General features: G+C 36.0%; 1 protein-coding gene across 7 annotated transcripts in view; it reads left to right on the forward strand.

The window, feature by feature from the left end:
- Positions 1 to 11026, forward strand: part of CARD10 (caspase recruitment domain family member 10) — a 120479-nt gene extending 109453 nt beyond the window's left edge. For 6 of the 7 annotated variants that reach the window (XM_025163405.2, XM_088141056.1, XM_025163407.2 and 3 more), the window contains 4 exons: positions 5589 to 5741; positions 6984 to 7105; positions 8423 to 8538; positions 10551 to 11026. In XM_025163405.2, coding sequence (XP_025019173.2) covers positions 5589 to 5741; positions 6984 to 7105; positions 8423 to 8538; positions 10551 to 10758 — 599 coding nt within the window. In that variant the 3' untranslated portion in view covers positions 10759 to 11026. Of the gene's footprint in view, positions 1 to 5588; positions 5742 to 6983; positions 7106 to 7179; positions 7262 to 8422; positions 8539 to 10550 lie in introns of those variants that run through there. The other variant, XM_088141057.1, reaches the window with a different exon arrangement.
- The last annotated feature ends 1166 nt before the right edge of the window (positions 11027 to 12192 follow it).

Below are 12192 nucleotides of genomic sequence, written 5' to 3' on the forward strand. Positions count from 1 at the left end.
CATCAATACACAATTGTCTTTCAAATTCTGACTTACTTTGCTCCATGCCATAAGTCTTTTTCTCCATTTTAAATCTTTCAGATAACTGTAAATGGGAAAACCATTGCCAACTGTATCCTTCTGCTATTAGTTGTTCTCTTGATTTGATCTTAAATTCCCCTTGACAGTTTTCCAATAAGTCCTGGTACGTCAACCATTTATCTTTATCTGCCATTTCTCTTCTATAATATGCTTCTTGAGCTGAGATCCATAAAGGTGTTTTCAGGCACAACCTGGGTTTATATCTATTCCATGTTCTTAATAATGACATGTTTAATAAAATGATTTTTAAAGTCCACATTAACTTTAATTTTATCATACTGTAAATATCCATGCCATCCAAACCTCAGGTCACGATTTAACTGTAAAAGTCTCTTGTTTCTCAGCAACATCCATTCTTTCATCCAGACCAAACAAAAAGCACCAAAATACAATTTCAAATCTTGTAAACCCAATCCTCCTCTTTTCTTTGCATGTTGTAACATTTTATATTTAACTTGTGGTTTTTTGCCTTGCCATATAAATTTAGATATGTCTTTTTGCTATTGTTTAAATGATACATCCATTGTTAAAACAGGTATTTGCTGAAACAAAAACATCATTCTTGACAAAATATTCATTTTTATCACAGAATTTCTCCCCAACCGTGACAATTTTAATTTCTCCTATCTTAAAATGTCCTTATTTTCAGTCCATGTCTTAACATAATTATTTTGAAATAACATCCAATTCATATTTGTCATAGTAATACCCAAGTATTTTACTTTTTTCTCAGACTTAAAAGCAGTTTTCTCCATCAATTCTATTTGATCTTCTCATTTCATATTTTTGTTAACATCTTTGTCTTCTGATTATTAATCTTGAAACCTGCTAATACACTGAAGTTCTTTAATTTTCCCATTAATGCTTCTACACCTTCTAGTGGATCTTCTAAAATTAACACCAAATCATCCGCAGATGCCCTTAATTTAAAAGTTTCTTTTTAATCTTAACTCCCATAATTCTCTGATCTTGTCTTTCTTCTTTATCCAATATCTCAAGAAACAAAATGAAGAAAAGTGGAGACAGTGGACATCCTTGTCTTGTCCTGTTTTGAATCTCACAAGGTTTTGTTAGTTCTTCATTAACAATTATTTGGGCTTTCTGAGAAGTATAAATCAACCTTACCCATTTAATAAAATTATCTCCAGAGTTCATATGTTACAGAACTCTAAACAGAAAAACAAAACAAAAAACAGTTCAAATTGTCAAAGGCCTTCTCTGCATCTAACAATGTCAGTGCAGCTTGTTTTTCATTATGTTGCTCCAAATATTCCAGAATATTCAAAGCATTTCTAATATTACCTCTTAGTGATCTTTTTGATAAAAACCTGCATTGATATTCATGAATAAAATTCTGTAAAATTATTTTCAACCTTTCAACCAAAATCATGGTAAACAGTTTGTAATCATTATTCAATAAAGATATTGGTCAATAGGTTCTTGTTAAAGTCAAATCTTGTTCCTCTTTAGGTATTAATGTTATATTAGCTTCCTTCCAACTATCAGGAATCTTTTCATTCTGCAAAATAATATTCATCATTTGTTGTAAACGTTGTAAAAGCTCATCTTCAAAACATTTCTAGTAAGAGGCCAGCAACCCATCTGGACCAGGTACCTTTCCTGTTTTAGTCTTTTTGATAGCTTCACACAGCTCCCTTATTGTTATAGGTCTATTCAAAATTTGTCTCTGATCGTCTGATCGTCGTTTATTAATCTTTGATAAATTCTGTTTGTGCAAGTATTCATCCACTTTTTCCAAGGAAATTTCTTGACCTTTGTATAAAGTAGTATAATACTGATGAAACACTTTTCATATATTCATATTATCTGTTATTACAGTATTCCCTTCTTGTAACATTAATATCACTTTCTTTTTTTTTTCTTTTTTCAGCTTGTATGCCAACCATCTCCCTGATTTATCTGCAAATTCAAAATGTCTTTGTTTTACAAAGTTTATCTTTATTTCCATCTCTCTCACTGATAATTGCCTCTGTAAAAGCTTAATTTGGTGAGTTATAGTTAACATCCCTGGAGATTTTTTTTTAACTCTTCTTCCTTTTTTTAAAAAATCTCAAATAAAATCAATTGCATATTCTCTTGTCTTGTCTTTTTTAAATTTACTATTGCATTGTATAAAATATTCTCTTACAAAAGTTTTATTTGCATCCCAAACTATCCTTACTTCTGTATCTTTATTAAGATTATTCTCAAAACATTCCTTTTTCTTTTCACAATCCACCACCACCATTTCTTTTTGTAATAATCTCTCATTCAATATCTATCTAACAGATCCATATTTCCTTTTAAAATTTAAAGTCATTGGATTATAATCTGAAAATGTCTTTGGTAATATCTCCACTTTATAGACATTATTAGCCAAAGTCAGAAATCCAAATCATATCTATTCTTGAAAAAGATCTATGTCTTTCAGAAAAATAAGTATATTCTTTTGAATTTCCATTTTTATGTCTCCATGCATCAACAAGCATGCGTGCTCCAAATTATTCATTAAATAAATTTTTAAAAAAGTTGGTAATTTATCCTGTCTTATTGTAATATTTTTCTCAGAAGTTCTATCTTTTTATGGGGAAACCACTCCATTCCAGTCTCACAGGAGACATCAATTTTCATATGTAAAATCCAAAAGTTTATCCACAATCTTTTGTAAAATGCTGTTTTATCTTTATTTGGGGCATAAATTCCCAAATAAGGGAATTTATGCCCCAATAAGCTCAAAGTCTTAGCCCCCTATGGAGTAACTTCCACCCCAACATATATGCTGTAATCATCAGTCAGTATAAGTTTTGGATATAGCTGGGGGTTTATATACAAAACAACTCAATTTTTTCCCAATCCTGCTGAAATAAATTCCTCTCCCAGATTTTTGTGACTTAAATATTTTACATTTTTTTTCCTAATATGTGTTTCTTGTAGACAAATCACATCTTGTTTTAACTTTTTCAAAGAGTGATTTTTTTTTTCTCTTTTGAGGGGCATATGCCCCATTTATATTCCACATTAAGCATTCATAATCCATAATTAGTCCAAGATTTTGGAAAAGTCAATACCTGTAGCACCCAACATGGAATCTTCTTCAGTGTCTTGAATCTGTTGTGGCACTTGTTTAGTCTCATCTGTCATTATCCCTTCCTTTTTTGTCTCCACCAGTTCTCTAAATTTTTTCAAAAAAGTCTCTTGCTTTCTGCACAATTCAACCTAAATCTCTGTTGTTTAAAACTAAAAATCACCCCTTCCAACTTGTCCCACCTAAATGGAATTTCTTCTGTTTAAGTTTGTCAGAAAAAAGTACTCTTTTCTCTTGCATAGTATTCTAATTGGGATTTCCTTAAGTACAGTTATGTCTGTATTATCAATCCTCAGTCTAGTATTAAAATGCTGCTGTAGAACTTGGTCTTCTTCCTGACAAAGTGCACAAGGACATCCCTTGGAACATTTCTTAATTTTGCAAAACACGTATTGATCCTATATACCTTATCAATCTTTGTATCAATATCATCATCCTTCCAGTCCAAGAAATCAGACAGATTTAGCAATCTTTTCTCTGATGTCTTCTCCATGTTCTTCTGGAATTACTCTTAATCTTAAGCAGAATTCTTTTTCTCTCAGTTCCAATAATGTCAAATTGTCCAAATCCTCCATCTCTCTATTTATAACTTGTCTTGCTTTCCAAAACTTCCATTTTGTCAGTAATTTGTTTTAAGTCTGCAGCCAGTTGCCCTACAGATTCTTCAATTTTTTTAACTACTTCTTTCAAATCTTTTTTATCCCTGCAAATCCTTCTTCCACTTCCTTTTTAACTGTTGCAGTCATCTTTTTGCCAAATTCTTCAAACATTTTCTGCAGTAAATCTGGTGAAATACCTTATCTGTAATTTGTTCTAGTGAACCCTTGCGCCCTTCCCCCAGCTTGGCAGCTTTCCTTGTGGTTGCCATGGTGAGAAAGTGAAAGTATGCCAATTACTATGGTGAAAGTAAAAGGCAAGCTCCCCCCCCCCGTTTCGCTTCTCTCTGTTTTTAACATTTTAGTCCCAATTGGCTTTCTGTAGTCACAGTCATACAGTCTAGCTCATATTACTCTTACCTTCTTGTTTTATAAAATCCACCAATTATTACTGTCCTTAAAAATAAACAATCAACATTCCCACAAGGGTCCGGTCTGTTAGTCTAATTAATTTTACTATTTTCAAAGGTACTTTTATCAGAAAAAAAATCTTCTGTTTTTTTTTTTAATCACTGTTCCCCTTGTCCATTTGAAACTTTATGTCGGGCCCAGCCCAAGAACAACAGTGAAACAGTCCAGTCCAATACAGTTCCTTTATTAGCTTACACCTTATAGACAGATTCTTGCCAAACTAAATCTATACTACTGCAACTAGTGGATATACCCTGGGAGATTCTAGGAAGTGGCTATCCTGAACCTCTTTCGCTTCCCACGCTCCTGTTGTGGACTCAGCTGCCTCTTGCCTCCTCCTCTCTCCTGGAATACACCCCCTCCTTCCCGATTGCCTTGATCTCCCACATCACTCTCCTCCTCGTAGATACATTCCATCACACTTATATCACAGCCTTGTTAATCTTTCTGCTTTTAAATTAAAATTCTTTAAGATAGCGTTTTTTCTCCTCTCCTTAATTTCAAAAAGAAGGCAGTCACCGAGAGTTTTTCATTTTCTCTGCCGTTTGGAATATCTCTCTTAGGTTGTAAAGCAATTGAATCGTAAAGTGTTTAAGAAGGTAAGGCTTTTGCCAGTCAAATGTCCATAAAGACTACATAGCCATTTAGGGCACACTGTAAATACCTTGACTCTAAAGCTGCTCAATCCACGATTGACCACAATAAACTAAATTCCTGCAGCCTTCTCATGAGGAGCAGCTCTTCCAGAGCACAAGTGGGTGATCCCTCAATTTCTCCTTCCTCTGGAGAAATTTCTGTCAGCCAGAACTATCTCCTGGTTGGTAATTTCACTACTATGCTATCTCTACTTGCAGACCCACTTGCAGAGATGTCTAACCAGCCATAACACCTCACCCAGAAGCCTGGCAGTAATTTACATTATCTTTATATGCATGCACATATCCAGAGCCTTCTCAAATCTGGTGCCTTCCAAACATACACCTCTGACAGTCTCATTACTCTTAGTCTGCTGCCTGGGCATGATAGACCATGTACTTCAATATATCTAAAGGTTACCAGAGTGCAGAAGTTTGCTTCATGGTATGACAGACTCCTTCATGTATGTTGGACAGGGTGTTGCCTATTTATTTTCAATCTCAGAATATGGCTGAGGAAATCTGTTAACAATTAGACAGTGGTGGCTTCAGTAATGCATGGGCCAAACAGCTGTACCCCTTCTTTGCAAATACCCTATGCAACTACTGGAAACATAGGAATCCTTCTTATATGGTATCACTTACAGTCCTTTTCTTGCTAAACATGCATATATAAAACAAACAAAGCCTCTTCCATCATTCATTGCTTTCTACATACAGATGGAGTTGAAAAACCATATAGTCTGGTCCATCCTATAATGGTTCAGACCCGTCGCCCTGTTATGCTTTCACCTGGATGCTTAGCTCCTCTGCTCCTAAGGAACCTTCTGGACCTCCCTTCTTCAAATCAGGATTTCTGCTTCATCCCAACAGGTAAGCTAGAATAGCTGAATGCCCTGGACCAGGATTTCTACCTCAGGGTCATTCCAGAAAGTGAACTTCTGAGTTAAATAATTTTTCTTTCTTAGCAGGAAGCACATAAGCAGTCTCTGCATTCTGCATCTTGAAGGGAAGCAGAGAAAGCCTTTGAATGGGGCCTTTTGTATTTCAGTTTCATGCTTTCTGTTTCCACAGTGTAGAAAATCAACAGTTTGGGCCAGAAAAAACAGAATTCTGAGATACTTCATTCATTTATAGAAAATAAAACCCAAACCAGCCCATTTGAATGCCCTGTGAGATTGCAGCAAAAAAGTGTGCTGTTTTGAGAGCTTCACCTGCTAACGCTGTAATTTTTTGCATGGCAGGTTTTTGCATTAGGCTATGTTGAGATAATATTCAGACTGCATGTATAATAAGGACACAGGAAACTCTTTCTGAGAGCAGGATCCCTGGATATGTCTGTAAGAAAAATGGCTTTCTGCTCATAGATCGTCTTAGCAAAAATATTGGAAATTACTGTGTGGTAGAAATTCTTTGTCTAGACTATCTTGCCTTCTGTCAACTTCTGTCTAAGTAGCATTCTTCTACTGCTACTATCTTTTTTGCTGTCTCTCTCAACACATGCTTCTTTCCTTCTCTGGTGACAGTGTGGGAGAAGAAAGGGAGTAATCCTTTGGGGGGGGGAAACAAGCTAATAAATATACTGTAATCTGCAGTTCATTTCTTTGCAGTCACAGCAAATGCTAAAGATAACAATGCTATCCTCTTTGCTATTTCTTCTGAGTCCCTGTGTTTTCTTAGAGGAATGCTTTGTATTTGTATGCTGTGTGACTTGCTATCTTACAATGCAATAAGGATATTATCCCATCGCTTGCATTGTAAATTTTAATATCTGTCCAGTTGACCTGATGTGGGAAGATGCCATTTTGTCTTTTGCTTCAGATAATAAAATGTCTCAGGCTAACCCGATCTTTTGCATCTTTACTTAGTTCTAGTGTTCAGCAGACTCTACTCCAGACTGCAGGATTAGGTTTTAATCCTCTGCATACTTAATGGGGAGTAAATGCCATTAAATTCAGTGGGATTTATTCTGATTAAAGATGCAGAGGAGGATTGAGGCTGACTGTCTTAACTTATAACTTAGAAGCTTTTTGTGGCATTCATTCCATGCTTCTTAGCCCTTTTTCCCCTCCATATGTTTTACTATCCATCTTTTGTGGTTACCTCCTCTCATAGATAACCTTGAAAAACAAAGAGGATTCTCTGCCTCTTCCAAGAATGATGTTAATGCCGAGAGGCTCTCTCAGAGTCAGAGGGACCGTGGGATGATCCACATGATCCAAGAAGCTATTAAAAAAGTAAGGAAATGGAGCTCAGCAATTTCCACTGCTGAGAGGTGGTGATGGATTTTATTTATTTATTTATTTGTTAGATTTATATCCACCCTTTGTTCAGGAGCTCAAGGCAGTGAACACAGTGCACACACTTCCCATCCACAACAACAAACCTGTGAGGTAGGTTGGGTTGAGGGAGAATGACTGTCCTAAAGCCACCCATTGAGGACCTATGGCTGTGTGGATTAGAACCAGTGCAACACCTTAACCACTGGCTCTGAGTGTTATATAGGCTTGCTTTAGAGTGAGAACTACATAAATTAAAGAAACAAACAAACCACCTTTTGCTATAATGCTGCTTGTGCTAAATGCTATTAAAAAATCTGTAGAGCTGGAGGCATAATGTCTGTTGCAAATTTAATGTAATGAAAAGATTGATGGCCCATAGGCCCTTCTCTGGTAGATTAAAAATGCAAGATCAGTGAAATAGACAACAGAAGGTATAAAGCAGCCTTCTCCAAGTATGCCTTTCAGATCTGACAACAGTTCACATAATCCACCAACCATCTCAGGGATGCTGGTTAAGGAAGATTAATATAAGCTTATCTGAATAGAGAAAACCAAGAAGATTTTTTTCCCTGTGTGAATAGGAGAGAAATGTGGTTCAGTCTCGGACAACCTTACAGCATTCAGTCAATAAAACTGAATGAAGGTAACAAATAAAAGGATTGATAACTATTTGTGGCAGGGATCTTATGGTTCTGAGAGCAATTTAGCAAGCAAAAATTTATTAGGATGAAGCTATCCCAGCTTGCTGGTATGAGAATTGAGAACATTTATCGTGCTTAAAATCCTCCTATTGAGTGCCTGATACATGAAATTAAATAAAAAGCATAGGAATGTGGGCAACTACTTTGCAGAAGTTCAGTGAATTCCTATTAAGTTGTGCCTGGTTGCTGATTTGTGAGTGAGAACCAGCACTGCTCAGATCATGATTTCATCTTGCTAATTCTTTCTTACATTCTCTGACCTTTTTTGAGCTTGTGGGACATATACATCTGTGAGAATATTTAGTCTTCACATAACTCAGAAGACACTTTGTTCCTGAAAGAGTCTGAATCCTACCTAGACATGTTAGATACCCAGTCTATTATATCAGCTGGCTCTGCCCTTTGGTTCTTTCTCTTTCTTGTAAGTTGGTTGTAAATTCCATCTTCTAATGGAATTACTATTGGAAAAGCAATGAGATTTCATACTATGGTGTTTGATTTAATATAACTTGCCAGAGATAGGTTATGTCTTTTCCATTTGAATTACTAAATCTGTTGAATTTCCTCACAGAACCAACACTGTCTGCTGGAGCTGGAGGTCCAGCTGGTAAAGGACCTAATTAAAAGTGAAATATACCCCATCATTATCCATGTTAAAGTCACTGAGAAGAAGATCAAAGGAGTCAGGTATGAATAAAAGCCCTTCTCAGAATTGGAATGTGGGTGGAAAGGGATACTTTCTTCCCAAATATAAGGCAGAGATGTGGACTGGAAGAAAAACTGCTATACAACGAGAATCATAGCAGGGATGGATAGACTTTAATCTTGTAGGATCTACTTTATTTTTACTAAAACCCTGAGTTCCACTAAGAAGACTTTAGAACAAAGGATGTATACTAGATGGATGCTAGAAAAAAAATCTGCATACCAAACTCATTCTGCCACCTAAATAAATAAATATATAAACATCCATTTCTGATTACCCCCAAATACCTGTCAATCTGTTACAGATCACCAAAGATCTATTAGATTCAAATCAATATTCTACTCCTCTCCCCCCAAATCCAACCTTAACCAATTTATAGGGCTTGTTTGAATGACTGCTGTATTGGTTGCAGGTGATGGAAGTTCTCAATAAATATGAGTTGAAAATATAGCATACTGATACTGTGCTAGTTGTCAACTCTACATATTCAAGGAGAGCTTCCATCTTCTGCAACCAATACAATCAGAAGTGATCAGGAAAGTTTTCAGGAGTAAGACCCACTATAGTCAATGGGCTTAACATCCAAGTAAGGGTGAACCCCAAATAGTGGTGTGAACTGAACCCCAAATAGTAACATTTGACTATCTACCATAGACTCTGGCATTTAACCTTCAGTTTCATGGATTAATGTGGGAAGGTCCTTTAAATGGTATTTTATGCATGAATGAAAATACAAATACAATATCATATGCATGAAATATACAAAAATGTACAAGCCATGTCTGGACTGATTCACCAAACAACAGACTTTCAGATGTTTAGGCAACTTACTGCCAACAGGCTTGATTTTCTAGTATGTGTTGTGATGGCAGGAAGGTGGATCATGATGGCTGTGAACCAAATATTTCTGACAAGGAAGACATTCTGATTTCTGTATTCAGCACAAAACACTTACAAAAACACCTGGCTTGGAGGTTTTGGTTTAATATGAGTATAAATCCAGAAGTGTAGCTTAAGAAACTGTGGTTAAGCAATTGATAAGTTAGCATGAAGTATGAATCTAGCCAATGAGTAAAAGAGCTAGATTTTCTTGGATGATATATGACTCTCCTTACCTGTTGTCCAGAAATTGCCACCTCAACAATACGTGTTTTGTATGGTTTATTTACAGTTACATGAAAGAGCACTAAGAAACAGTTGGCTTAGCTAGAGATCTGAATGAACTAATATTGATTTTATATGACTATCCCTCCCCTGTTGCCAGTTCTCCCTGTAATTTTTTTCTAGCATCAATGATGTGGAAATGTTTTAATCTCTATGTTAGAATGCACCCTATATAGGAAATAAAAAAATAGTTTTATCTCAAGCTAGACCATTGATCCATCTTGCTTAGTATTGGCAACACTGACCAGCACTTTCCAGAAATTTAAATGCACCTCTCTTGCTTGGGGCATATGTTCTATTACTTAGCTAAGCACCTCCCCAAATATATCATGAATGACCAGGCTTCACTGATAGTAAAAAAACATCCTCTTTGGCTTTTTCAGTATTTGACTTATCTGAGCTCCTAGAATGTCTGCCCTCAGCTATTATTGTTGAACTACAATATTATTGTAATTTGTAATATTGTACTAATGCAATGGTTGGTGCTAACAACAACCAAAGGATTTGTTTGGTGGCCCATCTGTCAAGCCATGCAAGGCTGGCAAACTCAGGAAACAAGAATTACTTGCATTTATGTCAGAAGTGGAGTTGTTTTGAATTTCTTTCTCATGCTTCCCCCTTCTCTTGGGCTAAGGAGTCTCTTCTGTAACAGCCCTGTTTTCTGTTTGCTTTCCTGGGGCCTGTTAGACATTCATCACACCATCAGTTCTTGGAATTAGAACATTAGACTTAAAATATGCTTGACCAAACCTATATCAGCAAATATGTTATCATAGTCTCTAAAAGAGTACATGGTTAGTGCTGCATTTCTGTTTTATGTTCTTTCTAGGAGCCTATTAGGGAAGCCAGGGCAGCGAGATTCTGAGGTCCTGAAGAAATGTCAAAGAGATGAATGGGTTCTCCATACCTTACCTTGTTCATGGGCCTGGGTAGATCCTCACTCCTGGAGCAGTGCAGAGGAACTGGTAAAGGTGGTACGGGCCCACATCTTCCAAGAACAAACCAGGATAGTGTGGGTTGAGGAGAGTGATGTGTGATAGGTGATGCTGAAGAAAAAGGCTGACACTTTGGGTTCACTGCATGAAGAAGAATGGCCTCTGCAGGACAGAGGCATGGGCTCTATGACTCACCAATATTGTCTTATATTTGCCATTTACCCCATATAATTGGACATTTGGTGTATCTGGCATGTTCATGATCTGGGTCGTTTCTTTTTTTTTTTTTAAGCCACAAAATTGTGGTTGTGGTGGGGAATGAATGAATAAATAAATAAATCTAAATAAAAGGAAACCCTGGATAAAACTATTGATTTTGGTTTTGCTCAGTTTTGTACTTTTTAGCTATAATTTTATCCACTTTAGTTTGTAATTTTAATATGCTTTACAAACATATATGTAAACATCTTCTGTGTTTGTTTTTGGTAGACATATTTTTGCAAGTCTTTCTCCATAATATATTTTACATGAAAATTATATATACTTTTGTACATAGTTTTTCAGTAGATAATCAAATTGGAGAACCATATTGAAAAATATGGAGAACCATATTGAAAAATATGGAGAAGTGCAAATTCAATATAAAATTGCATTTTGATTCTTGCATTGATTCAACATGTAGCTGATATTGGTTGATCTTGAATACCTAAGCAGAGATAGATAAAAGACCATGAGAAAATCCCGGGGCTATAAGCTACTCTGGGAATTTAAATAATTTTTTTTTAAAATCCTGAAAGAAGGCAATGACAAACCACTTCTATAGTGCTGCCAAGAAAACTACTTGAATATGTCAGTGAAGTCGCTGGAAGTAGAACCAGTTCAGGAAGTTTGCATTAACTTGCATTAAATTTGCACAATGAAGCTTGCATTAGCCTGGGCATTTAGAAATTTCACTATTCTTCTCTGATTACCAAGGATGATTCTTCTCTGATTACCAAGGATGATTCTACCATTAGGCAGAGTAGGGCTTCCTTTCCAAGGAACTAGCTTAAGGTATCATAGAAATCTAACAAGCTATAAATAAAATATAAGTATCCAATTTATTGTTTTACTTTTGCTATCAAGAGATGAGCTTGAGATTTTTTGCCTCAAGCGCAAAGAAAAAGAATAGGTACTGGATATTAATGCATCTTTATTTAGGGAGATTAGGAGATATTTACTGCACTACCTCAGATAGCAAAATCTCTCGTTGAGTAGGATGTATGTTGTGCCATGTTGATGAATAGTTGAGGCAGAATTATCTGCTTTATTTGGCTGATCTGCCTTGTGAATGAAGGCATTGTTGCCTAGTGAATCAAAGTCACTGTTCCACTGATTAGAACTGCTTCAGAGAACACTTCAGAGGGCTGCTTTAGAGCATAAACAAGATGAAGATGATCTTGATGGAAATATGCAGGAACTGTTACCTAGGCAAAAGGGCTGAAACAATGAGAAACAATTCAGAAGCGGTTCAGGCCTGATCCTTATACTGGAGTA

This window comes from Python bivittatus, unplaced genomic scaffold, assembly GCF_059951505.1.
Source record: "Python bivittatus isolate LINGU-HERP-01145 unplaced genomic scaffold, Pbiv_v1 ctg000330_np1212, whole genome shotgun sequence".
NCBI classification, from domain to species: domain Eukaryota; kingdom Metazoa; phylum Chordata; class Lepidosauria; order Squamata; family Pythonidae; genus Python; species Python bivittatus.